The sequence below is a fragment of the Ornithodoros turicata genome, chromosome 1 (assembly GCF_037126465.1).
Source record: "Ornithodoros turicata isolate Travis chromosome 1, ASM3712646v1, whole genome shotgun sequence".
Lineage (NCBI taxonomy): Eukaryota > Metazoa > Arthropoda > Arachnida > Ixodida > Argasidae > Ornithodoros > Ornithodoros turicata.
In genome coordinates this window covers 157,289,279-157,316,465 of record NC_088201.1, presented here as the reverse complement: position 1 = coordinate 157,316,465, position 27,187 = coordinate 157,289,279, and the positions used below count along the sequence as shown (strand labels likewise).

The window sequence follows — 27,187 nt, the reverse complement described above, 5'->3', positions numbered from 1 at the left end:
CAACAATAAATGAAGAAGTGATGATGACATGGGATGTTTCCTCGTGGTAGCCTCAGGACACTACCCCATTTCACACAGTGGTTAATATGAGAGGATGAATTATGGTGAGAATGAAGCAACGACAGGTCGGAGTTCTGTTTAGAGCTCTTCAAGGAGTCCAGTGGCCTGCATGAAAACAAAAAGGGAGCGAAGAGCCCGGCACTGATGTTCAGGAGAGCTCCATGGGCCAAGTACTTTGGACAAGCTGAATGGTCTATGGTCGAGGAGTTCAAGTTGGCGTCGAAGTACCCGGCGTTCACACGTGTACCGCTCACAGTCCTCGATGATATGGGGGATCGTAGCTGGGGTGCGGCAAGCTAGGCACAGCGCCGTGTTACTGTAACCCAGCTTAGCACGGAACGCAGGGGTGAAGGCGACGTGGAGTCGTAGACGCCGCAGGAGTGTCGTAAAGCTGCGAGGGAAGCCACCTGGCATCCTAAATGATAATGACGGGTCCACTACATGAAGGAGCGACCATTGAGTGATGTCATGCAGCCATTGCTGGCGGGCCAAGGGTGACACCAACGCAGACAAGTAGGAGCGCCTATCCCCGTTGGAGAGGATAATGGGCAGGGCTCTGGAGATACGGTGGGCCGCAGCAGCCGCCAAATCTGCCTCTTCGTTGCCCTGAATGCCGGTGTGGCCGGGGACCCACTGTAGGGTCACCCGGTGTCCCTGTTCGCCGAGAACCCTGAGCGCCGTCAGGATACTAACAACCACCGGGGCCAACGAGCCGCGGATGCCCATGGTTCCTACACATTGCAGGGCTGATTTTGAGTCGGTGTATATCACCCAGGAACGGGGAGGGTACTTTGAGACAGACTTTAGAGATAACAAGATGGCGTACAGCTCCGCAGACGTCGACGAAGTGCGATGTGACAGGCGGAACCCACATGATAGTGACTCCTCCGGTATGACAAAGGCAGCGGAGGAGCCATCCGACGTAGACGAACCATCTGTGAACACAGCCGTGCGGCCTCTGTAGTTTGTATCCATCATTTCCAAAGTAGACTGCTTGAGAACCGAAACGGGGATCTGGCTCTTCGGCCCCAGGAGGCCAGGGATGTGTGTCGAGAGGGATGGGCTCGGCAGTGTCCATGGTGCCACTGAAGGGGCGGTCGGGGCAATATGACAAACATCATGCACTATCATTGTATTTCATGAACGCCTACCAAACAACAATTCTTTGAGACCCCGATGTGTTGGCACGCGCTCATTCCCAAAGAAGCCAAACCCATTTAACAAACGAGGCAAGATTTTGTGCACCGTAAGATGTTCGTATTTTCTGGAACGACCACATGGCGTTTTGCCTGGTACAACAGGTTTTTGTTTTGTTTGAATAGTGGGATTTACCAGCGACAAGAACAAAAGAGTTGTTTCTTGGCGAGTTTCTGTACATACATAAACATTTATAGTGAAGAAAATCGGTGACCTGTATTATTCAATGTTTTTGGAAGGTCGCTTTGGTGGACTGGCCAGAGTTTAAATCCCCAATCGCGTGCGCGAATCTTTTTGAACAGATAATAAGCAATCTAGATTGGAGGTAGTTGCAGTACCCCAAATAACAAAACAGTAGTTTAGAAACATGTCAATTACTGTATATCTTTTCAAGGTCATGTTGGTATCAATTCGAATTGGCGGCGTTCCTTCACGCTTCCTAACAATATGGTTCCATGTGACAAAGACGTAAGACTTTTCTTTTTCCCTTGTACGGGTAATCCAAAACAATTTTCTTCCGCGTTCGGTTATTTTCCTTGAATGTACACGTTTTGCATTTCCGCAAGATCTCTTAATCTTTTTTGTTCGCTCCAGCCATGCGTCTCTTTGAAAGCGGGAAACAAACCTGACAACGATAGGCGCCGTCTTGTTTGACCTGGAAGGCAGCCGATGCATAGCCTCCACATTATCACGGTTTAGGGCTGGCAACTCCAGAGCTGCGGCTACGGTATTTACCTTCACATAAAGGTCCTCGCTTGCTGTTTGTTCGATACCATGTACTTTCATGTTGTTCCTACGGTTGTACTGCTCAAGCTTGTCGATCTCGGCTTTTACCTTCCTTATCTCATCTTGGTTATCTTGTGCTTACTGTATATTAACACGGTTTTTAACGGCTTCTACCTCCCTTTCATTTTCCAATAGTCGTGACAGAATTTCGTCATATTTGACCGACAACATATCTACTGCTGCCTCCGTTGATCATATCGGCGGTATGATCAACGGTACTTTTCATCGTCAGTAGTTTATCTACATTTATTTTAATTTCAGTAAGGCTGCTGAGGTTCTCGTTCATCAATAACAGCTGTTCCTGAATGGATTTCATCTGAGTTTCTGACTCCTTTTTATCCTGCTTGGAGCGGTTCCTAACCGTAACGCAAGTGATGCATTTCTAATTCGATTTGTCGAACGTTCGTTTGGGCGAACACTTGTTCGCTTACGTCTGAACATTTCCCCAGATGATAACAAAATCCACATTCAAAACATTTCAGTGATATCTCATCTTCATGACACGACTCTTTGCATGCAATGCAAATTTCATCTTGCGACATTATTTGAACACTTGCGGATACACAGCAGCAGTCGGCAGCAACATAGAAGGACAGCTTGATTGAATACGATTTCTCACCTAGAAGGGTACCAACAGTGTGTAAACACAATGTCTGTCTGCTGCCGACTGCAAGATGCTGCGACGATCGTCTTGCTTATGTAGTGGCGGCTGCTGATGCCGTTGTCGTCGAGATTATGGCGTTCCTTGAAGACTTGGTGGTATCACTTCGAGTGCGTCAGCTTGTGCTGGGCAACCATGCCACAGAACGTTCCTGATGATAAGTTGTATTTCTTCAGATGCCGATGCAGATAGCCACAAGCGTAACCTATGAGGGTACCAACAATGTGTAAACACAATGTCTGACTACTGCCGACTAGATAAATCCGAGATCACCCTATCCCCCATTCCTTACTACTGTCCCCTCTTCATCTGTCCATCCTTGTACTCTGCTCATAGCCACACTTGCATCGCGGCTGTAACAAGCAATAACCTGTTCAACTACGCCGCTTTATGCTACCTTTAGAGTACGTACATGCAGTGGCGTAGCCACGTGGGGGGCTAGGGGGGGCAGTGTGACGTATGTACTATACGTAGGGGGGGGGGGGCAGTGTGACGATCGTGAAAGTTCTTGCAGTTCATGGCGTCTATCTAAGAAGCACTCTGGAATGGTTTTCAAAGAATGAGCTTTTCAAAATACTTCCAATCTCGTGACACCACCTCATTAGTCATGACAGCCTATACATGTAATTGTACTGTGAACGTCTAAATAAACTATTTTCGTTCCTTTTTTTAATCCTCAGTTTGCAGTGTGCACAAGTATGTGTGTGTTGTCGACACAGGATCAGCGGGGGGGGGGGGGGGGAGTTTTCGTATCGAGCCCCTCCTACCTTGGAGGTCTGGCTACGCCACTGCGTACATGGTTGTCGATGCCGCCGCGCCGCCATGTCTCGTTTGCTTTTGTCGGGGAGATGATGATAGTAGGAGAAAGCATGGAGATGTAAGCCCGCTCTCCGCGGGACAATCTACTCCAGCTGTGTCGGGGAGAGTTTGAAACATCCCCAGCTGGTTTATTCGTCAAGGAATACACCGTAACCTCAACTTATGAAATAGTCTTCTCATGTACGAAGCGATACCGTTTTATGCGAGAATGAAATCGTTATTCTGCATTTCATCTGTAAATGAACCCTGCGATCTCATAAACAGAAACTATCATTCGCACAAATACCATTAAATATCTCCGTGTGACAGTCACCGGGACGGACGGTGGCGTCGAACTAAAGGCTGGTCCGCACTATTGCGTTTCAATGCATCCATCCGTCAACGTTTGTGTGTGACATATGCATGGGAGGACATATTTATTAGAACGAAGGGAAAAATGGAGAAAAGGTCAGCCAAACGTGACGTCGCCTTGCTATTCACCTACGCACCTTTGCGACGATACTAGGTGCGTGCGTTCATTTTGTAAGAAAAATGCTGTACGAAAAAGTGCTGCACTCGTTCTTATGTTGATGATCATTAGGGTTTTTCTGGCGCAGCGACTACAACCCAGTTCTTATGTGCACGCGAGGTGTACACACAGTTCTGAAATAGTTGCACCGACGTGACACCACCGTTTTCTAAAAAATTAGGAAGTGCAGACCTTCTCGTCTGCTACAGAACGTTTTATTGTATGTGTTAGCATGGCTGTGGTGTCACAATACAGTAGCGGGTATAGGGGGATTCTCCTTCTTTATAGCACCCTCTTTTAACTGCGCAAATGCTCAGAATAATGCCCGAATAATTGTTTCCGCACATGTAATGTTCTGCTTCGGACGGACATGATAAGTCAAGTACTAGTGATAGCCGTTCCACAATGTGCACTCATGTTGTTCATCCGGATCACGTCATTCTACCTTTTGAAGGCGATACCAGCTTTGCGACACAGATGGAGGGGAGAAAGAGCCAGGTGACGAGCGTACGTATCTATAGTTTACCTCTGCGTTAACTGTGTGAAAAAGAATGCATAACAGGTATTTCAAAAGAAGCACACACAAATCTTGATTTGTGTCACAAGTAACTACTCCCCAACTTGAATTACACGCTTGCCGTTATCCGACAACAGCGGACCACAAACGAAGGGCTCTCCGCCAACTTTTCGTCTGCTCCTCTGCACCCTTCTCCCGCACGACTAGTGCTGAACTAGATCGGTACTTCCCCAAAAAGAATGAGGACGTGCAGGTGCAGTGCGAGTGTATGAAAAAGGGAATGCGAGAGTGTTGCATTCCTTGCACTAGTTCAGGAGGTGCCGGTAAAAAGAACGCAGCTACTGTATACGAGAAACGGTTTACAGCCGACTACGCGAAGTGAAGTAAACGAAAACAAGAGCGGCGTGGCGTCATGGTTACTGGTGCAACGACCGGCATTTGTTGCGTTGCTCCAACAACGCGTCCGTCGCTTTCAAAGGGGCTTGCGTCGGTTCGCAAACGAACGGAACTCTGACAGACGCATTGAAACGCAATCGTGCGGACTAAGGGGTGTTTATACTCCGTCGAAACGTGGACGACCGAGAGCGCGTAACGGGCATGGCTGCCGTCGGCTGCTGTATGAGTGTTTATTCTCGAGCGGCAGAGAACCTGCATAGTCAGTCAGCGACCTCCTGCACGACGCTGGTCGACGCTACATGACCTACGCTCTTTGTCGTTGGAGTAGAAACAGCCAAAAAGCCTGGTCCACACTATCGCGTTTCAATATATACGTCCGTCCGTCAGCTTTTCTGTGTGACAGGCGCATGGGTTTCCAGCTCACGTCCGCACTTTTACGATGCTGTGTTACGAGAAACAGCTTACAGCCGACTACATGAAGCGAAGTAAACTCAAACTCAAGGGAAGTAAAAAAAAGCTAAGTACGCGCGGCGGTACGGTTACAGGCATTTCTTGCGTGGCTCGACGAACCTATGCCTCTGCTGCTTTCGAAGAGGCTTACGTCAGTTGGTTGACGGACGCATCGAAACGCAGTAGCCCGGACCAGGCTTAGATGACCTGTCTGTAGCGTTCGCAAGAGCGCTTTGATCAGCACGCATTCTAGAATTCCTTCGGAGAACACCATCCAAACGTGTGGCTCCAAAACGACATAAATGCATGTGGTTCGGGGCGCAAAGTCAACAGTGTACTCCAGAGCAGACAAAGTGCATGCATATGCGCATGTGTTCATGGAACGATTTCTGAGTAGCAAATGAAATCCCGTGTCGACTTCGGAGTAGCAAGATCAGGTCGCAACTTCCTTTGTTTCTGTTTTTACCTTTCACGACGTATTTGTAAATTCAATTCCGATGTAATAAGGCACGCTTAGCCAAAATATTTTGCGGGAATCGCTCCTTGATGAATTTGGGTGGCATTGAGCAATGCATAATGTCATTTACTCGTTCCTTTGCTGGTTTCCCAACATCATAGATTCACTGTCAAGTACAAGGACACGCAGATCTACAGCGCCACGAGGAACGCATCGGGACTTCGATTAGTTATGGAGATGTTCATGACTAGCATCCTCATAGGACTGGAGGACGAGGAGCCAGCGTGTGTAGCCAACCCCAAGACTACGGGGGCGGCGATTAACACCAAACACCCGCTCGTCCTGTCAAGTGGATTCCACCTGACCAATTTCATCATGGTAAGGAGGAGTCGAATAACAAGTGTGGCTGTTTGTTCAGGACGCTGCTGCGAAGGTAACTAAGGCCTAAGCCCCCTCTCCCAGTGTTTCGTGACTGCGAAGTGCGAGGGGCGGCAGTTTGCGCGTCCCAGAACGACGGTGTTCGAATATTTGCCAGTGGAACAGGGAACGTGTCTTTGAATGGGGTTGGGATATTTCCTGCATGAATTGTCTATTCCAGGCAAACAAGGAGAAAGACGTTGCTTTCACGTGGCATAATTTCGAGTTCAACTCTTCAGATTAAACGTCCCGCAAAATGAAAATGACGGAAGTCGTAGCAAAAATTCCAAGATAAATGCCGCCGACCGCATATTTTTATTTTATTTTTGCAGGGATTAGTACCACCTCTAGTACCACCATAATCAGACCATCAAGCCTGATGGATTGATGGACCGTCAGGATGTCTGGTGGTTTGAGGCTACACCAGAATGGGGTTTGATCCATCCAAACCTTGATAGGTCGATGAGAACACCAAACCATATGAGTGTGTAGTAATTATTAATCAAAAACCTGATCTCTAAGGAAATGATAAAACATTTACTTACTTGAAGCACAAATCAATATGCACAGCTTAATCTTTGAGCAGGTTCAAGATGCTGGAACACGAATAATCGTATTAGATAAATGCTGTCCAACTAGCGCATTTTCTCTTTCCTTGAGCAATTCAGCATCACGTATCCTTTGGATCTGCACATTGCATCTGAAGGCATCTGAAGAACAAAGTATGAGAAGAACACTTGCTAACAAGTGGCGAGATAAGTGAGAGTACACGTAAATGTACTAATGCATCCACAAACATAACTTAACCACTCATAACTGATCTTCTATGTATATTGGTGTTGCATCATTGTTGTATTTCAAGATATTTGTTCAGGAATGATCATCAGTGTTAGAAGAATGATTGTAATAGGTGTGGCAAGTCACGTCCTATCACATGCCGTAATCCAACATTAATCGTAGAAAGTAACACCGAACACTATTAAACTGGAGAGTACCCGCGGATAAATATTTGTCAACAAGAATGCAGTTACTAACACGCTAATCATTTGCGAGGAAATTTATGAACGACGAAAATAAATATAAATTGCGAAATACTGCCACGAAAATAAATGCATAATACAAGCTAAACCAACCTCTTTCGTTACATATCTCTTACTTGTGCATAACGGCCCCATATTTCATTTCAATGCAAGGCGTAATACTCACTGACATCCGTCTCCTCTCAGCCCGACGGCAAATAGTACTTGGGCACCCCGAGCAAGCGCTGGGATCCGCGCCGCCGAAGCGCGGCCGCCCTCCGCTACCGTACGGCTCTCCGCCCTACGGCAAATCGCTTCTTCCGCATTCTCCGAGGGCGCGTTGTTCACGTCTCTCCCACGTCGTCCCTCGTGTCGTTTTTGTCATCGACTCACTGTCTCTCTCGCGAGAGTGGTAAGGGTTACGTGATGTTCCACGTAAGGTTAATTGTCTGCCCAGTGTGGCGACATGTTGCACGTGCAGCAGCGTAGGACCGCGAATGATTTCGACCCCCTGGGGTTAATGTAAGGTGCACCGGAAATCTTCGACACACGGCGCTGGAAGCACCTCCCCCACATTGCTATACTGTCCTCGGCCGGGATCGAACCCGCGAGACAAAAGCCAGAGAACCGTCAGCAACAAGTGCGATTGCGCATGGTCGTCTTCGTTCTCCTCACACCGTGTCTGAGGGACGCTACTCTCTGCACCGGACGCCGCAGGACACCTTGTGCAAGCGCATATTTCCAACATTTACATACTTAATAAAAGGAACTGTTTATTATATATTAGCCTGTCTTTATCCTAGACTAGCGTAAACTTGTAGCGAGTACCAGCTACAGGCCTCATCTGTAACTAAAACATCGTTGTTAGCAGAGCGCAGAGCCACAGTCATTCGGGAGGCCGGCATTTTCAAATGCAAAAGTACAACACTATCGTCTGCTATATCGACTGGCGTGTACTCCGATCTTTTGCACTCTTTAAAGCTCAGCTACGCCGATTTTCGAGTGTTACAGAATGGAATGGTACTCACACGATGTGTTCATAAGGGAACACTGATTATGTATGCAAAATAGTTATCCCAAACTCCTCGCGGTTTTCCGAAAAAGTGAATTTTTAGTTTCACTGACATCCCGTCTTGTGGCCCGCAAACCCTGTGTCGACGACACATTCGTGGTCTGCCCGCGCTCCGGCTTGGCATGACTTTTGGCTTGGTTTCTTCCGCCAAGCCGGCCAGTTTCTTCTGCCGAGCCGTCTGCTGCGCAGATTCACATTGGGGAAGTGATAAACAGTTCGCTATTAGGGAGCCAGTATATTTCTGGACTTCACTAAACCCACGAGGAACGTGAGTTTTGCTTCCTTCGAATGCAAAGCATTTGCTAGGCCAGTAGGTGTGATTCGTGTTCTGTGCTGCGTGCCGAGAATGTGTGAGCGTTTTGCTCCCGTCTGCAAGAACACTTCAGCATGCAGTTCCAATGTTTCAAACCACAATTTTCCGAAAGGCGAAAGAGAAATCTATTGACTGCAACAATCGGTTACAACTCCGACTGGGTGCCACCTTCGAAAGTAGCGATTTGATCTGTTCATCTGGCTCATACGAATGTTACGGAAGCAATGCGCAACTTGTTTCACAAGAAGCCCAAGATGTCTCGTCCGGGATGCTGTGCCAACCTTATCTGCAGCAGGAGATTGCAGGGGCAGGACTAGGCAGCAGATAAAGGTAAGACGCGTAATATCTTAGACAAGTCAGTCATGCGGTGCAAATTGCATCACGTATAAGAGAAAAATACGCTATCTGTCGGTTACTGCTTCATCCTTTAGAGATTACGCCCCAGCGGGTGTATTCTCAGTACAGATTTGGAATTGCCTTATTTGTTAAATGATTTCGCAGGCATTCTGGCACCCCCGAAAAGCTTGCACTCCACGTCTCAACTATCACCGTCTGGGTTTCAAGCTGAAGGCTCTCACCAGTGCCAACCAGACGCCCCTTATCTGTTTTTGTTGACGGAACAGTGACATCTTGTACTGAGACATTTCATTTTCTGATTAATCAAGTGCATTCCATCACTTGTGCTCGACTTCTTGTGTTCGTATACCCTTGCTGTTGCTCGCTAGCTTAGAGCAACCATGCCTGAGGTGGCAGCGCTTTCAGAGTACATTTAAGCAGTATCATCGTATCATATGCACGGCAGCAAATCTTGTGTATTTTGAGTAAGGTATAAATTCAATGTTGGCTCAGCTGTTGTATTTTGGTCACAAATAAGGTGTTTTTCCAGAGCGCTCGAGGGCAGTTCAAGCAGTTTCATGTGTGCAACAGCACATACTTTTTCTCAGTTTTGACTAAGGTAAATCGAAATCTTCCAGTTGATGTCTTTTGGTCATAAATTATGTTTTTCGAGACATTCAAACAGCATCATGTGTGCAACAGTGCATACTTTTTCTGAGGTGAAGTAAGGTAAATCTGTCTGCCGTGGTGTTCTGGCAGTGCAGCAGAAGCTTGTGTTGCATTCAAGTGGTATCAAGTATACAAAAAATTGTCTTATGCCTTTCTGTAGCTGCTGTACTAATATTGTGAGTACAGAGACATTCCTGCAGAACATATCGGAACATCATGTGTGCTATTGTTTGTATCATCTGCAGCAGTATATTGATAATGTTAATTATTCAATGACTTCAGCTAACATTTACATTCTTACTCCCAGGTAAACCTGTCACGCAGATGCCCTACCCCTTGGTATGCATAGTTCAAGATTGTACCGAAACAATCCACCTGGAGCATTATTCTTCAATTGGCAGTGGCATTACTATCACAACACACCACATACTGCATGTGTATGGTGCGTGTACAATGCATCAAACCTATTCTCAGGTACAGGCCAGCTGGTACGCAATTACAACATGAAACAACTGACACAGAGACCGTAAAGTCATGCCTTTTCCTCCGCGCCTCGGGTTTCATGTTATTATCCTCACATGCAGCTCAATTCGCCTGTGCTGTGCACCATGAGCAAAAGCATATATTGTTTGTGGTCACATGACACGGAACACAAATAAATTGAAACCTTCCTATGTTGGACACCCGCGGTGCAGCCGAAGCGTCTCCTACTTATAGAGGTGTCCGAGTTACAGAATATGACGGCAACAAAAAATGGAAGAGATCACAGCTGTGAGAAATGTCCCCCTTCTTCAATTTAAGGTCCTTAGTGGTACCTGGTGGTGGTGCCTGGTAGTGGTACCTCTACCCACTCTTCACTGATAATTAGTACTGATTTTAGTATATTCAATTCCGTTCAGATTCTACTCAATGGCATTACCTCTGGAGCTTTTCGAGCAGCAAGGACTTGTCTCTGAAGCGTCAGCCCACTTCTGATAGCTTTGGTGCAGTGCTCATTCAAAGGCTCTAGACAAACTGAAGACAAGTGCTCACATAAAGAATTACAATGTAGACTTACAGCACTTGTTTTTGGACTCTAAAAACTAAAGCAACAAAATGCTGTGACCTGTATAGGGGAAAAAAGGGGAAAAAGTCAAGGCCTCTGACTCATTTTGTGTCTTTTTGGTGCAAAGATGGGCTGATATTGAGGTAATTTGGCCAGGGTTTTGTCCGACTTTGCAGGGAAAACCCTATCCTACTTCCAAGATAGGGAGGTGTCCGACATAGAGAATTTCGTCCCCAAGTAGTTTCAATGGGAGCCTGCCCGTGCAATGAAATCGTGGGGAGTTGTCCGAGGTAGGGAGGTGTCAGACTTTGGAGGTTTTACTGTACTATAGAGCATTCTACATCATGTAATCTAACAGTTGTTCACGTTTGGATATTTTAACCATGGAATTTACCCTGCATGCACCATACCATGTCCAAACACGAACAACTGCTAGAGAGCAGCATGTACTGTTTCCGTATAGCACCTATGGCTTGCGTCCTGTGATCGAGAACAGTGATGTCTTTGTTCTGCTACAAGCAGTAAACTACAGTAAAGATTTAGAAATACTGTGTCATACCATAAAGCACTATGGGAAATGGCAGTTTGAAAAACTGGAGAAGACTGTCATTAGAATGGAGGACATGTTCTACGGTGAAATTTTTTACAGTGTGCTGTACCACGTAATGCACTGCAGGCCTACCACAGTATGGTAACGCTCTGAATACTAATTTGCTCAAAAAAGGAATGTGTGCGTTTCTTGTACTAACTTCCCCTTATGCAAGGTTGTAGAAAAATGTTTTCAGCTAATGGGGAGGGAGAGGACATCATTCTGGAGTCTCGTTGACCTACAATGTGTCGTGTGTGAAGGTCATTTTGAAGAGTGTAGGTGGTAAAAGACTGTGTTCCCACATTCTTGGCAGTGTTGACTAATAACCATAATGAACTAGAGAGTACATTTGTTGCTTCATATATTTGTGTCATGGCAAAGTATGTAGAGATACATCTGTCTCAACATGCAGGTGCCAAAACTGCTTTTTGTGTCTAAAATATGACAAATAGTTGTCTGTTCAACACCACTAATCATGTGCCGGCCTCCATGACCTGTCTGTGGCATTCCAAAGTGATTAACATGTCCCATAGATGTGTGCAATGCTGAAGATGATTATGTACCTTCTATGGATTCTTGTTTCAAGAAAAGTACTGCGTGATTTGCTAACAGCACCTAGCTGTACCTTCACAATTCTACATAAAAATATGTCAAGTTTCCGGAAGGAAACATCATGAAGGTCCATAGCGAAAAACCCTGAGACGAGGGATAGGAAGGGACATACACAATGTCTCAACATAGCGTGTTTATGTCCCTTCTTGTATCTCCTCTTCAGGTTTCGCCATCATGGACACTATCACCAGCTCGCTTGCTTTTGAACCGTTCTTTCAACGATAAGGGTCACTTTCATGGACTGGATGGCAGCCAACATGCTGTCAATAAAAAGAATAATGGAAGGAGCTAAATATGATCCTTAGGCTGTGCGTGGTCATTGCTTTCTGACAAATGGTGACTTAGAATTTCAGGACAGTGCCTGCAGTGGTAGTATTCTTGTGTTCTCACCCTTGACGCCCATTGTGTGTCATCGGTCACCTGTAATCTGCTATTATGCACATAGCTAAAACAAAGTATATTTGTATTTCTTTGAATACAGTTGGTACAGCACATTGTTTTTTACATGTTCTATGGAAAATATAAATAAAAAATTCTCTACTCTGCAAGTCTCCTGTCAGCTCTACAAAGCAGCTTCGAACTTCACTAGACGCCACGCGTGAAACCTGGACCAAACTAGTGGTGAGGGTCCATATAGGTCATAGATAGATACTATTATTATTATTAGATCATAGGTCAGGCTTAGGTCCTGGTTGGTAGCAACGCATTTGAATCTTATTAGAAATTGGTCCTATGGTATGGTATGGTATTACTAAAATTGGTATACCTTTTGTCACTGACTAATTTGGTGGCAAAGTTACTTGAGTGGCAGTTGTGGAATTTTAAGCACATGTTTAAAAAAAATAGGATATGGGAAGTGCTGACTGGTTGAACATGTGGAGTACCCAATATAATAATTGGGGGTTTACGTCGCGAGACAACTGAGTGTGGAATACAGAGCACAGTGTAATGTTGCTTATTCTGGCAATGTTAGCATGGTTCAAGAAGTGGGAAATGTTGCACTACCCTTAATAACATCTGTTGGGCCCAGCAAACAGGATACACATACCCCGCTCTGAAGACGCTATGCCTAACTCAAAAGCAATATGGGATCGACCCGTACGTGTTTATTTGCGAAACTATTATGAATGAAATATGGCCTGTGTGGTATAGAACAATGCGCACACTCAAGTAAACATGCAAAAAAATACGTATAAGGGCTCTCGACCTACATGCCGCGATGCGCTCTACGAGATAAACAACACACTACAAAACTACATCCAACACTTTTTGTGCGGGGCAACTCTATTGAGCACTTTCATATAACCCACGAATGGTTCAACGAGTGCAGTTCGAGTGGTCACAATACATTCCTACGTCGTTCATTGCAGTCGCGCTATGATGCTGCACAATATGTATCTCGTGCAACAAGCCTGGCAATCGCACGATGTGCATGGGCAGAAATACGGCCTTCTTTCTTTGAAGACCAGTCCTCTGCAGGTATACGAGGGGGGACCCAAAAGAAACTGGAATTGTCCTCGTGAGGGCGGATCCCTTGTAATACAGGCTTCCACCACTAGGTGAGAGTTTTACGAACTGTTTTGCATCAGTGCACAATATGGCGTTGTTGTGCAACGCTGCGTTCGGCTTCAGTGAATTCTATTGTTAGACCCCTTCAATGCGTTTGCCTATTTCGCGATGGCTGATTTGCACGAACAACGTGCGGCAGTGAAATTTTGTTTCCTGTTGGGCAAAAACGCATCAGAAACGGCAGTTATTCGACAGACGGCTTACAAGGAGGCTGCTTTGAGCAAAACACAAGTGTAGGAATTGATTTCTCGATGTAAACGAAGCGAAATGTCGATTGACGATCAACCTCGTTCCAGACGGACTTCGACCAGCCACACTGAATTAAATGTTGACAGAATTCGTCAAGCTCTCTTGCAAGACAGCAGTCGCACCATTGATGAGCTTGTGGAGTTGGCAGGGATGTTGTAGAGCTCATGTCAGCGAATTTTACCGAACGATTTGCATGTGAAACGAACTGCAGCGAAATTTGGCCTCGACTGCTCACGTCCGAACAGAGAGAGCTGAACATGGCTGCGTGCCGTGCGTTAAAGGACCAGTTGGAGACGGACTCCGACTTTCTTTCTAAAATCATAACATGAGACGAATCTTGGTGCTACAGTTACGAACCCGAAACGAAACAGCATTCTAGTCAATGGAAAACAGCCAGTTCACAACGTCCCAAGAAAGCACGACCAGTGAAGTCGCACGTCAGGACAATGGTGATCTGTTTCTTTGATGTGAGGGGCTTCTGTACTTGGAATTTGTTCCGCCGGGTGAAACGGTCAACCAAAGCTCTTATTTGGAAGTTTTAAGAAGGTTGCGCCAAGATCTACGGAAGAAACGTCCCCAGCTGTGGCATTCAGGTGACTGGTTCTTTCACCATGACAACGCACCTGCCCACACCACGCTGAGTGTTCAGCAGTTTTTGACCAAAAATGCAATGACCCCTGTGCACGACCCAGCCTACTCATCTGATCTGGCCCCCTGTGATCTTTTTCTGTTCCTCTGGATGAAGAAAGTCTTCAAAGGGAAACATTTTGCCGATGTTGAAGAAGTGAAACAGAAAACGGCACAAGCACTAAAAAGCATCAACGTCGACGAGTTCCAAAACTGTTTTGAGCAGTGGAAAAAACGTCTGGACAGGTGCATTGCATCAAAGGGAGATCACTTTGAAGGTATTTGAAGTTAGGGCATGCAACAATAAAAACACAATTTTTTAGAAAATAATTCCGGTTTCTTTTGGGTCCCCCCTCGTATGCTCAAACGATAACGAAGTCTCACGTTGTTGCTCAATCGCTGCCATTCCTGCACTTGTAGTAAAAGCAGCAAACGGGTTGACGTGAATGGCAGCTGAACGGTTGAACTGCGAAGTTCTTGAGCACATAATCATAATTTCACGGCGAAAATGATGTTGAGGTGAGTTCGCGGTTGTTGTTTCCATCGTTCAATAGTTCTCGGGATTACCTCGGACGAAACGCTCATCGTAGCCGGCGGCCATAACTGGATTTCCTCGCAAACGGGAGAAGACGCCAGGGAAGTCAGAGAAAGCCTCAGCTTTCATCCAATCAGACGCACGATTCTCTATCTACGTAGATGGAGCAGGTTTATCCCATCTACGTCACAAAAATGGCTGCGCCCATGGCTTGTTTTGGTTTCTTTGATGAATTAATTTTCGTAATAGGAAGACAAAATTGAGAAACGAAGGTGCGTTTCGGGGGCAGTTGGATGTGCTCGTTCTGAATATCACAACAGTTTCAACACATCGGGAAATCGGCGTAGCTGACCTTTAACTACTTCGTGCTGCCTGTTGTAAGTTATAGTCTTCCGTATGAAAACAGTTGCACCATGTCAATGTCTGAAGCGCAGAAGCTGCAGCTCCTCTAGTTTACGGAGCAAAATCCGGAGCTACGTAATAACAGGAGTTTCGTGCCCGGGGAAACGAAGAACGATAGGAAGAAAAAGTGGGAGTGACTGCTGTAGCCATAAACTCACTAAAGGGACTGGTAAAAGACGCGGTTGGGCGGCATGGACTATGGAAGCAGTGGAGGTACCGTGCGCGGAAAATGGTGCGCGCCAACATAATTGGAATTTGTGGTACGGGTGGCGACGGCAGTGCTGTTGTGAACCTCGACGCAGCGCCCAGCGAGGGGACAACAACACTCGTCGTCGATATCGCAGGTTCCTTACGCGGTTTCGTCGCCCGTGTCATGGCCCTATGTAGGCAGGGACACCGTCTCGGGTGCAGCAGGAGCTACACGCCTAAGTACGACGGGGAACGTCGTGCAAGTGCCACAACTGGTAAGAAAAAGCTTGTCTACCTAAAACTCGCCTTTCAACTTATTCGATACGTTCACCTACACAGCCAGTGTAAGAAGAAGCTGACCAACCAGAGACAGAAGAGAGAAAATGGCAGTGTCCCAGTGGCAACCAATCGTACGGTGAGGAATTGCACAACTTATTTGCCTATTTATATAACGTAATCAGCAAACTGTCACAGGGGCTTCACCACACCGAAGCAGTAGCAAGCACATCTGCAGCTGCACCGCAGCCGGAAACTGAGGCTACCAGAGCAGCAGTGCCGGACATATCAGGCACATAGCGTGGTAGATCAGGACCATGCCGAAGAGGAAGGCGACGGGTGCCGGCACCAGTAGCAAACCGCATTCAAGATGTGTGAGAACGGATTGCTGCTGAGATAGCGCAGTTTCGAAAGGTAAGAAACTGGCCAGATACAGCTGACGCAGCACAGGTACCGTGTTGATGAGATCAATTAGAATCAGCTCTGCAATAAGTCAACATATTCATTTCAACAGTATAATCAAAGGTGAAACTTTACACATCAGCAAAAAAAGAAAAGAAAACCGTAAATGCACTTTTTAAATTTCATACCTGCTAAGTTTCATAGTCATCACTGTGCAAAGGCGATCACTGCTAATTCTTTCTTTCACATGCAGAGAAAGATTAGATAGGTAAAGGCTGTTATAATGTTTTCTTTGGCTGGCGTGCAGATAATCAGTCCAATGACTCAAGCCGTAACAGAGTACTTTAGGTACAAGCTTGAAAATGAAAGGAATGCCAACAATAATATCTAAGGTCTGTGATCTTTTGTATAACTACTTATGCGTCTTCATTGCAGTTTAATACTCAAGGTCTCTTGTGATGTCTCCCACCATGAATGTATGGTGGAAAATACTGCAACAGACACGATTTTCACGTGAAAATTATTTTGGCATTTGGAGTGACAAGAGCCACTGAAACTAACTTGCGGGATCTGCATTTTTAGAATACGTGGAAAACATATTTAAATTGCAAACATTACACACAGTTACATAAATTTGCACATTTCTTGTACACGTGTAAAACACACAAATCACTAAACGGAATAACATATAAACAGTGAGAGAAAAAAAGATCGCCCAAACAGAATAATGAGTGCAATATGCAACAGCACCTGTGAAATAAAGACACAGTGACAATAAATACATTTAATGAAATGAAATGGTCACACTGGGGAACATGTGAATTCCAGCATACTCTCAACATCCCTCATTTGCTCTTGTGGAGTTTGAGGGTGTCTACCAACGCAGAAAGTCAGGAATTCTCAGGGGATTTTGATGTGACTGGAAAAGTCAGGGGTCAGCAAATTTGCCAAAAAGCAGCTGAAACCAAGGAAAATTACAGCCAACTCTCTTCACAATGTCCAGCGCTTCAGGAGTGCCAGTCAATAGTTGAGCGTCCGCGCCACAGCTGGTTGCAACGAGTAGCGGTTTCCAAAAATATGACAAGCTCCGCTGGAAAAAAAGTAAGGCAGCCTTACTAACAGTCAATAAGTGATCTCTTTGATGAGGGATCTATATGAAAATGTAGGAGCAGGCACCAAGTTCCCTTTTGTTTTGGTCAGAAAATTTGCTAGCAAGGGGACGTGAAAACGTCGAAAAGTCAGGGAATTTGAAGGCTGCAATTTGGTGGACACCCTGGTTTTGCCCTCCATGCTGGCGTAAATAAATCCTAGAGAATAAAATGTCATCACAGTTTCGGAATAGAGGATTGCCCCAACGCGCACAAGGCCCTTTAAATTAGAATGCATGAATTATAAATTACGTGGTACATGTAGTTTTATGCCGTAGGCAATTAAAAATATCTGTTCACAACTTGTTGTCGGCGGTGCACTGCCCAGGAGTGAGTGATGCACTGGTCTCTGGATCATCCCAATTATCCTCGTGAGCAGGAGCAGGAACGGGATCGGAGGCCTCATCTCCGCGTTCAGGATTTTGCAAATTATAGTGAATGCACATATTATGCAGAACTGTGCGTGCAGTGACAATATCGCATGCCTTGTTGCAAAGTGCAAGGTCCTGTAGTGATGAAGGCAGCGGAACCGCATCTTTAAAACTCCGAAACAATGTTGAATTCAAATCCGGGTGTTGCGGTATGTTTCGTTGTATGCCTGGTCCTTCTGTGTTGCAGGTGAATGAACAGAAGCCAAGAGCCGCGGCTCTAGGGGATACCCCAGATCTCCTGTATAGAAGATGGGAAGCTATGGTTACTGTAAATTGTTTGATGCATGTTACACTTGTGAACTACGTGACTTCAGTAGACGATTGTTATGAGACGTATTTAATGTTTATATATTCTGTATAAAATAAACCTGACCTGCACCTTCTCACGGAAGCTGTGCCTATCTACTCCGTGAATGCACTGATTCTGAGGTAGTCTAATTCTTCAGTTTATACATCTGCTGTATGCAATGACGTATACAACAACAACATCAACAAATACTTTGATGATGAACGCAAGGCCTACTACTGTACTAAAAATCGCAAACCAAGCACATATCTACTCTCTCAAACTGAATCTACGATGCGAATGACGAGTCTGTTTTCTACAGGGTGTCTCTGGAAACGTGTCATTGAATTATAATAACAACACTACACCACCTAGAATCATACGGTCAACGGCATTTGTTCTCACCTGGTTTTTGCCACCTCCTGATGTGAATACCATGTAACGTAAATTTAATTATATAAATTTTCGCGAACTGAACTCAGAAATTTGCCAAATATATGTCACTTTTTTATCCCAGCAATGTGAAGAGCGTGCCGAATTTACTCAAACTAATGATGATTGACAGGGATATTGAGGAGCTATCCCATCGGAAAAAATAGCCGAACGTCATGCTCTTCGGAGCTCCCACAGGATAGCGCGCGACGAATTTTCCAGCGCAATCGTTGTCAGTCCGACGAAAGGAGGTTGGAAACCCAGCCCACACCGGCATCGTAGCAGGAGTTAACACAGGCATGGCTTATCGTGTCTGGCTTCCGCTGGGATCATGCTTTCCTTCTCAGAATTTCAGAAACGGTCACTTTTTCTGTTATCACTTTGTGGGATGGGTTTGCAACCTCCTTATGTCGGACTGACAGCGATTGCGCTTAAAAGGTCGTCGCGCGTTATGCTCGGGTGCTTCGATAAGCATGATGTTCGGCTATTGTTTCGGATGGGATAGCTCCTGAATGTCACTGTCAGTTATCATGAATTTGAGTAAATTCGGCACGCTCTTGGTGAGCTAAAAAAGTGGCCTTCACTTGGCAAGTTTCCGAGTTCAGTCCGCAAATATTTACATAATTAAACTTACATTACATGGCATTCACATCAGGGGGTGGCAAACCCTAGTAAGAACAAATGCCGTTGGCCGCATGATTCTAGGTGGCGTAGTTTATTTATTACAATTCAATGACACGTTTTGTGGGACACTCTGTCCTTTAATTCTAGCAAAATTTCGCTGTGGAACTACTGTTCCCACTACTGTGGTGTACTGTTCCCAAGCATTAGAATTAGTGGATATTTGGCATCTTACTTTAATTGCAATTCTGAGGTCCATCACCGAAGCAGTTGAGACTAATGCTCCACATACCTAACAGCCATACACCCTCAGCAAATGTTGTCGGTGCTCGCAGACGCACTTTGCACATGCTCCACACTTACGGGTCGTGGCAGCTCCCTGGGTACGTGGCGTCGATGTGGATAAATCTGCGGGTGGCATCACAGATCTAGAAATAACATAATTTAGGCAGCCAAATTTGAATAAAAGCTCAACAAGTTGTCAGTGTCATAGCAACTCGACTTTACAATCACATACTCAACCCTAACACTCTGAGGGCCACCGGGACTCGGGGCGAGGATACCATCAATTGCACCTGCATGATCAGCACAGCTGCTTTCATTTATTCAAGCAACATCATATAAATACCAATGTAAAAGAAAAAAAACTGCTGCCATTATACAGGTGTCTTTTTTTTTCGATACAGACTAAGGTAGAGAAACGGGGTAGTTCGTCAGTCACACTTAACTTTTTTTTTCAGCAGAGAGACAAGGACAGAAAAAAAAACAGACAGGAATGCTGCGTACTCACAACTAAAGGAAAATTTTATTGTTGACGCACTTAAATATGTAATTTTCATGGCGTAGGCATATCACAAATACGTGAGCATTAGGAACATTAGGGCACGTGAAGACTAGACATTTCCTAGGATTTTCCTTTAGTTGTGAGTATGCAGCCTTCCTGTCTGTTTCTTCTCTCCTTGTCTTTCTGCTGCAAGAAACCTTCAGTAAGTTTTCCATACAGATTTTTCATAACAAACTATAAGGGCTATAGACTGGCTGTTTTCACTTTTATCATCTCTGGGCCGGCGGACGTTCTTGGCCACATGTTGCTCATCCGTGAAACGACTAATTACCTAAAAATCGTTAATTACCTTTTTAATTATAAAAGCTACGAAGTTGTCCTAATCAGAACATCTGTTCCTTTCGGTGACTTGATATCGTAGTCGTTTTCAGAACAAAATTCGTTCGGTAGATCGTCCGCAAAAAATTCGTGAAGGAACACCATTTTTCTTTATTTTGTTCATTGCGTATCTTCGGAGACCCGTCTTTCCTTCATCCCCAATGCGAGAAAGCGAAAGAGCACACTGTCAGAAAATGCAATCCAAGATAGGGGCAGTTCCGATAGCGTCACCCGATACATGTGCTTTTGTTTTGTTTCCGCATCTTAATGCTCATCGTCGACCCATGTTGCAGCACTGTGGCCGCATCTTCGACGCATGAGGCTCCACCACCCCCTCACATTGAGGGTGAAGGAAAGACGTGTTTCCGAAGATGCGCATTCAACATAATAAAGAAGAAAATGGTGTTCATTCACAATTTTTTTTGCGGACGATCTACCGAACGAATTGTTGTTCTGGAAACGGGTACGATATAAGGTCACTGAAAGGAACAGATGTTCTCATTGGGACAACTCCGTAGCTTTTATAATTAAAAAGTTAACTAACAATTTTTAGGTGATTACGTAGTCATTTGACGGTTGAGAAACATATGGCCAAGAACGTCCGCCGGCCGAGAGATGGTAGAAATGAAGGCGGCATGTCTATAGCCGTTATACTTTTTTAATGGAAATTCTGTATTGAAAAAAACAAAAACACCCTGTACATTTCCGAAAGCATCCGGGCATCCCTGCTATGGCGTAGAAGTCTCGTTTGATAGCCACCTTCTTTTCGGTGGATGCCGGAAGTTGGAGGTATCTCGGTCTAAATTTTTTTTATTATGGTTAGGCTGGCGGCACGGATAGCGTCGGAGGTTGGGTACTTCGTAGTGGCGATGAACTCATCACCGACGATGTTGTCCAGCAATGCTCCTGTTGCATAGAATCGGAGGCCATCTACTCCGACAGAGTTGTGCTGCGGCAGAGTGTGGCTACAAGTGGAAGCCTATTGGCTGTTCATAATTATTGATCCATTATCTTCTCATGCACTTCCTCTTGAACTCACAACGCAATGACCAAAGCAAAACAAACGGTTTCGCGAGTGTAGGCTGTTGCTTTACTGTTTTCTCATTCCTGTCAACTATTGCGGAACCATGACCACCAAGGAAATAATGATAATGAAGTGGAGATTTTACAGAGTTGGTGCGGTAGCTGGCGTGCAACCAAACCTCATGAATGCTCTGAAACTATGTTCCCCTTAGGTTCATCCCAGTGCCATATGTTTTCACTACACAGGCCGCGATTCAGCAACGACAGTTTAGTCACATTCAATCCGAGCTTAGGTTCCTTGCACTCAGACTTAGTCCTTCTGTTATTCACACAGTTGACGGCGTTTTTCTGGAGTCTTCGCTAATAACTGGCATTTATGATGCAAGATAACCTCACGTCTGTGTCCTGCGAGGCCTTGTTTAAAAACTCCGTGTTGCGCTCGCTTACACCAACACTGACTAACGTTACTGGAATTCACCTTGCGCCCTTGTCAGCGTTTTAAAACAGGGTCAGACAAACCCGTTAATGAAACCGTGCACACCTCTTCGATTAAATGCTAGCCGGCGTTGGTGAAACACGTCCGAAAAGCATGGAAAAGGAAGGCACATCGGCGTAAGTCATCAGCAACGGCGTCACAAACTTCCCGGGGCGAAAACGGGGGGGTCACAAAACCCCCTCCGACAGCCGAAAATAGGCGATGAATTCCTCTTCTGTCACACTGCTGTCGAAGGCATCACGATGCTAACGAAAATGTCGCAATGATTCACTCTCGCTGACCCTTTCGTCACAAAAAAGGCGTAGAGTTCCGCCATATTTCCTCGGTATGATCAAGCTGACGGCGGAAGATGCAAGTTCTTGCGTCTCATGCTCTGCGTAGTCACGACATGACCATGGCAGAGTAGCGAGCAAGCTGTCTCTTAGCGGAAGAGACGAATGACTCCACGTGACTGCGCCGTTGGCATGGCAACGGAGGCCAATGTCGACGCGTGGGTGCCGTGAACAACGCGCCCCTGGATAGCCCGCTGCCGAAGTGCCGGCGCTCTCCGCCACCGTACGCCTCTCAGCCCTACAGCAAATCGTACTTGGGCACCCCGGGAGAGCGCTGGATGATCCGACGGCGAAGCGCCGGCGACCACAGTGACGCGGTGCCCGACGGCGAATCGTTTTTTCCGCATCCAGCGAGGCTGCGGGAAGCCTGGTCTGGACTAAACCTACACCTGGAGCCAGTAATATTCGAATATAGTTAAAAAGCGATAAAAACCGGGCCTGTTTGTGTGCAGTGCTTCGTGTGTGTTTCGTCTTTCGTGTTCCCTGCACTGGGGTTTTATCGCTTTTTGAATATATTCTCAAACACCCCCTTGAATTGCACTTCAGCCAGCAGTAAAGGCAAACTATATCGATAACACTTAGCACACAGCAAGATGACGTATCCAGTTTAATGGCGAATTCGGGTGGTCATTTCGTGGCAACACGGCCTAGCGCTCGGAAATTGCTAGGTCGGCTGCCGAGCTGGATCACGTGACCGTTGTCGCCCGAACACGAGTGCTAGGAATCTAGCGGTTTTAGTTACTTGAATCAAATTAGGGTCATCACAGTCGCCCGTCTTTGAGTTTTGTCTTCTGCTAAACCACGTGATTTCAACGTGCGGGCCAATGAGGGCACTCGACACCGTTGCAGTGCGGATGTGACGCCGCCGCATATAGTTGAACAATCGGCTGCTCGATCGTTTTGAGACTGGGGAAAAAAAGTGCTAGCTGGCAGATTCCGATTCGCCGGAAAGCGCCATTCGAACATGCGAGATTGCTTCATTTTGACCGAGCATACATGACTGCGCATCTGGCAAAAAAAGTTGCTATGAAATGGCCACCCGAATTCGCCATTAGTTTCAGACGCGCCGCTCCGACGTGTTTCCATACCCCGCGGCGTCTAGCTGTTGCTGACTTGCATTTGCAGCCGCGAACCGTAGTCCTTGCTGTATCGCACTAAACTGATACGATCAAGGACTCGTAGTTGTACAAACGACCAGCCCCGATACAAAGTTTGCTGTTGAAAGAAGCTGCAAGCCACACAACACTACAACCGGCTCCAACCGCCACAAAAAAAGAAAACAAGCGAAAGAGCACATTGTTGTCAGACCTGTCGTAGCGAAGCGAAGTCATGATGTGGCGGCACTGAATCTTGATAGTTTGCCTGGCAGTGCGTCAGAACTCTCTAATGGTACGTCAGAAAGGTTTGCTGTGTTCGTCAGGACCTTTGATGCACAATGAAAAACAGTTGCGTTCCATAAAAAAAATCGTGATGTTCCATCAGATCTGTTTGACCTTCTCATAAATAAGGTTAGGTGAACGATCCTGTATATCCTCTGCTCCTGACATTGCAGTTACGATTGAGTTTCGGAATCGTCCTACGTGTACAAGACTGTCCCTTTAAGTTAAAGTGAGCAAATATGCCGGGATGATGTACTTTTCATTGGTAGCACCTTCAAGTACACGACCCCATGCCACTCGCGCAATCAGCACACACGTAATTCATATTAACCGGCGTTAACCACAAATGCTGAATAACTAGCCACTGGCGCATACTACAGGTTTTCTCATACATTTTAATCCATGTGCCACCTGAATTAGTCCAGGTGCCATCTGAAATAATCCAAGCGCCATACAATTTAATCCGGGCGCCATGTGAAAAAATCCAGATGTTATTTAATTTAATCCGGATGCCATTTGAATTAATCCATGGTGTTTTTAAGCACTATAACTGTGTACTCACACGAGGGTCATCCCTGCAGAATATTCTACAGACATGTAGTGGAAGGAAAAGTAAAAAGCTGCTGACAGGACTTAAATTCTGCTGTGTCTTATGTTGAGCATTCGCACGGCGCCGAGATATCAAAAGTTAAAGCGGAATCATAGCAGACGACACCATTGGTCATGTCGTCTGCTACAGAATATCTTCTGACTGAGCTGCAGGATATTCCACACGGTTAGGAGAGCACGAAAAGGCATGACTCCCATTGAAGACGACACCACTGGTGCTGTCATCTGCAACAGAATATCTTCTGACTGAACTGCTGGATATTTCGGCAGTTAGAATACTGCGAAAAGGCATGGCTCACCATAGCAGACGACACCACTGGTGCTATCGCCTCCTACAAAATGTCTTCTCACTGAACTGCAGGATATTCCACGCGGTTAGAAGAGCACGAAATGCATGACTCCACATAGCAGACAACACAATTGGTCCTGTCGTCTGCTACGGAATAGTGACTAAGTTGCGGGACGTGCTCTTCAAACCGCACAGAATATCCTGCGGCAGAGACACAAGATATTCCTTCGCAGACCACAGGAACACTGGTGTCGTCTGCTATAAGCACCATGGTTTTTCGCGTTCTGCTAACCGCGCGGAATATCCTGCAGTTCAGTCAGAATATATTCTGTAGCTGCTACACACAAAAGCCACCACTCACATAGCAGACGAAACCACTGGTGCTACGTCTGCTACGCGTAGCCGCTACAAGGCGTCGGACGCCTTGTAGGTGCTATCGTCTGCTACAGTGTAGCAGACGATAGCACCAGTGGTGTCGTCTGCTATGTGAGTGGTGGGTTTTCGTGTTCTTCTAACCGTGTGGAATATCCTGCAGTACAGTCAGAAGATACTCTGTAGCAGACGACAAAACCAGTTGTGTCGTCTGCTATGTGAGTGGTGGCTTTTCGTGTTCTTCTAACCGTGTGGAACATCCTGCAGTACAGTCAGAAGATACTCTGTAGCAGACGACAAAGCCAGTTGTGTCGTCTGCTACGTGAGTCATGCCTTTACACGCTCTTCTAACTGCGCGGAATATCCAACAGTTCAGTCAGAAGATATTCTGTAGCAGATGACAGCGGCAGTGTCGTCGTTTGCAATACTTCCGCTCCAACTCCCAATATCTCAGCGTCGTGCGAATGTTCGACATAAGAGACGGCACAACTTCAGTTCCATCAGCAGTTTCTTTTTTAGTTTTTCTTCCACTAAAATACTCTACAAAGATGTCCCTCGTGTGAACACACGGTTATAGTTCTTAAAAGCACCATAGATTAATTCAGATGGCACCCGGATTAACATGAATAGCATCTGATTTTTTTTTTTCAGATGGCGCCCGGATTAAATTGAATAGCGCTTGGAATATCTTAGAATGCACCTGGATTAATTCAGATGGCACTTGGACTAAAATGTACGGGAATACCTGTAGATGGCATGCACGTGGTTACAAGCTACAGCCCTTACTGGTGAGTTCGCCTTGTGATTAGAATACTGAAACCAAAATTCATTACCTTGAGTGTGAGTCCTCGTAGGCACTGTGAATATCATCAGTGAATAACATCATTCTTGTGAAGTACTTGGATGATTCATTATACCCTGAGGTAATGAATACTACAAGTACTTCACTTCGTATAGTGCGCTTCTAATGTTCGCTGTTTGTGTAAAGGGACCTACCTCCATATAGGTAGCTCTCCCGCTTGATGACAATACAGGCCTCCATACACATGTTCCGTACTTAATGACAATACACGTACAGAGAGTGTTATCTAACGGTCGTCAGGGTCTACCTTCATAGTTAGTTCTCCTGTTTGATGGCGATGCGCGCATAATATATGCTCTCGTCTACCTGGTCTGGTCTGGCAGCCGGTCCTCCATATACTGGAGAAGGGCCCCTTGATAGCGCAGTCCGCCCTCGTGTGGGCCGCGTCTTGGATTGCACGGCCTATTAAACGGTCGTCCGGGCGGTATCCCTTGCGGTGCTGTTTCCCGGAAGTTTTTTTTCTTTCTTAAAATACACACCAAGATAAGACAGGTTCCTTACTTGATGACAATCCAAACAAAGAGAACGGGCGGCCGTGAGCGTAACACCCAATATGCTCCGCAAGTAGGTCAGCTGTCTATGCAGCTTACCAGACTTCCTCACTCCCCTATTGCCCGTGGAGGGATCTTAATGGTTTCTCTCACATATACTGCGGTAACACTTCAAGGTTGATGCGCACATGGTTTCTTCTGTAGATTCATATCGGCCTACGAATGCTTCGTTACTACTGTCCGGTGACTCGAGAAACAGTTCGTCACGTGGAGTCTCTAAACTGTACCCTCTCCCTTGTCGAGAGGAAAACTGTTGAGTGAGAGATTGAATCGCACCAGAGCTGCTACACCTACAAGGCGGGAGAAACTTTGCAAGCAGTGGCAGCCGAGTATTGATGCGGTGCGGAAACGGGATGTCTCAGAACAGTGTCGTGAAACTCGAAAACGTTAATTGTGTTTCTGTTTGTCTTTACGCAGCAAACCGGCAGCCGATGAGAAAAACGAAGGGCAAGGACACACGAGGGCCCCTGAAGCACAGCCAGGCATATCTGCAATCCTCGTGTATTCTGTACCCTCTGGACATGTACCACATCTCCCAAGAGGTCCTTTACCTTACCTTCCTTATAAGCTTCTTTATTTCCTTTTTGTTAACAGCCCCTTGCCTGCACGCTTGTCGCAAAGGTGACGGCGAATGGGATCTAGTGAAGAGTGCCGGCCAAGAAAGATAATAAGGAGGCCTTTGGTACGTGTGACACTAGTACGTGTGGTTTTTGTGTTAAAATAAAATGATTTGGTAGGAGCAGCCATCCTGTAACGTGCTTTTTGTCCGTCCAACCTGAACAATTCGAAACAGCGAAAACTCGATGCCAATAAAGTTGAGTGGCCACGTATAACGCCATGAGTTATCAAGGTCATAATTGGGAATGTATGTCAAAGACCTGTTATAGATAGATAACTTTATTTCACGCCCAAAGTGTTGCAAATCAGGGCAAAAAAGCCATGTGGCTTGACTGATGATGGTGATGGGCAAAGCATCGGTGCAAGTACTTCAAGTAAAGTTTTAAGTACTTGCAAAATAATGC

At 45.8% G+C, this 27,187-nt stretch overlaps 1 protein-coding gene across 1 annotated transcript in view; it reads left to right on the top strand.

Annotated features, from left to right (window-relative positions):
- The window catches only part of LOC135371598 (uncharacterized), a 111,717-nt gene extending 84,808 nt beyond the window's left edge, over positions 1-26,909 (top strand). The window contains exons 6-7 of the mRNA XM_064605595.1: positions 6,013-6,229; positions 26,583-26,909. Coding sequence (XP_064461665.1) covers positions 6,013-6,229; positions 26,583-26,600 — 235 coding nt within the window. The 3' untranslated portion in view covers positions 26,601-26,909. The remainder of the gene's footprint in view (positions 1-6,012; positions 6,230-26,582) is intronic.
- The last annotated feature ends 278 nt before the right edge of the window (positions 26,910-27,187 follow it).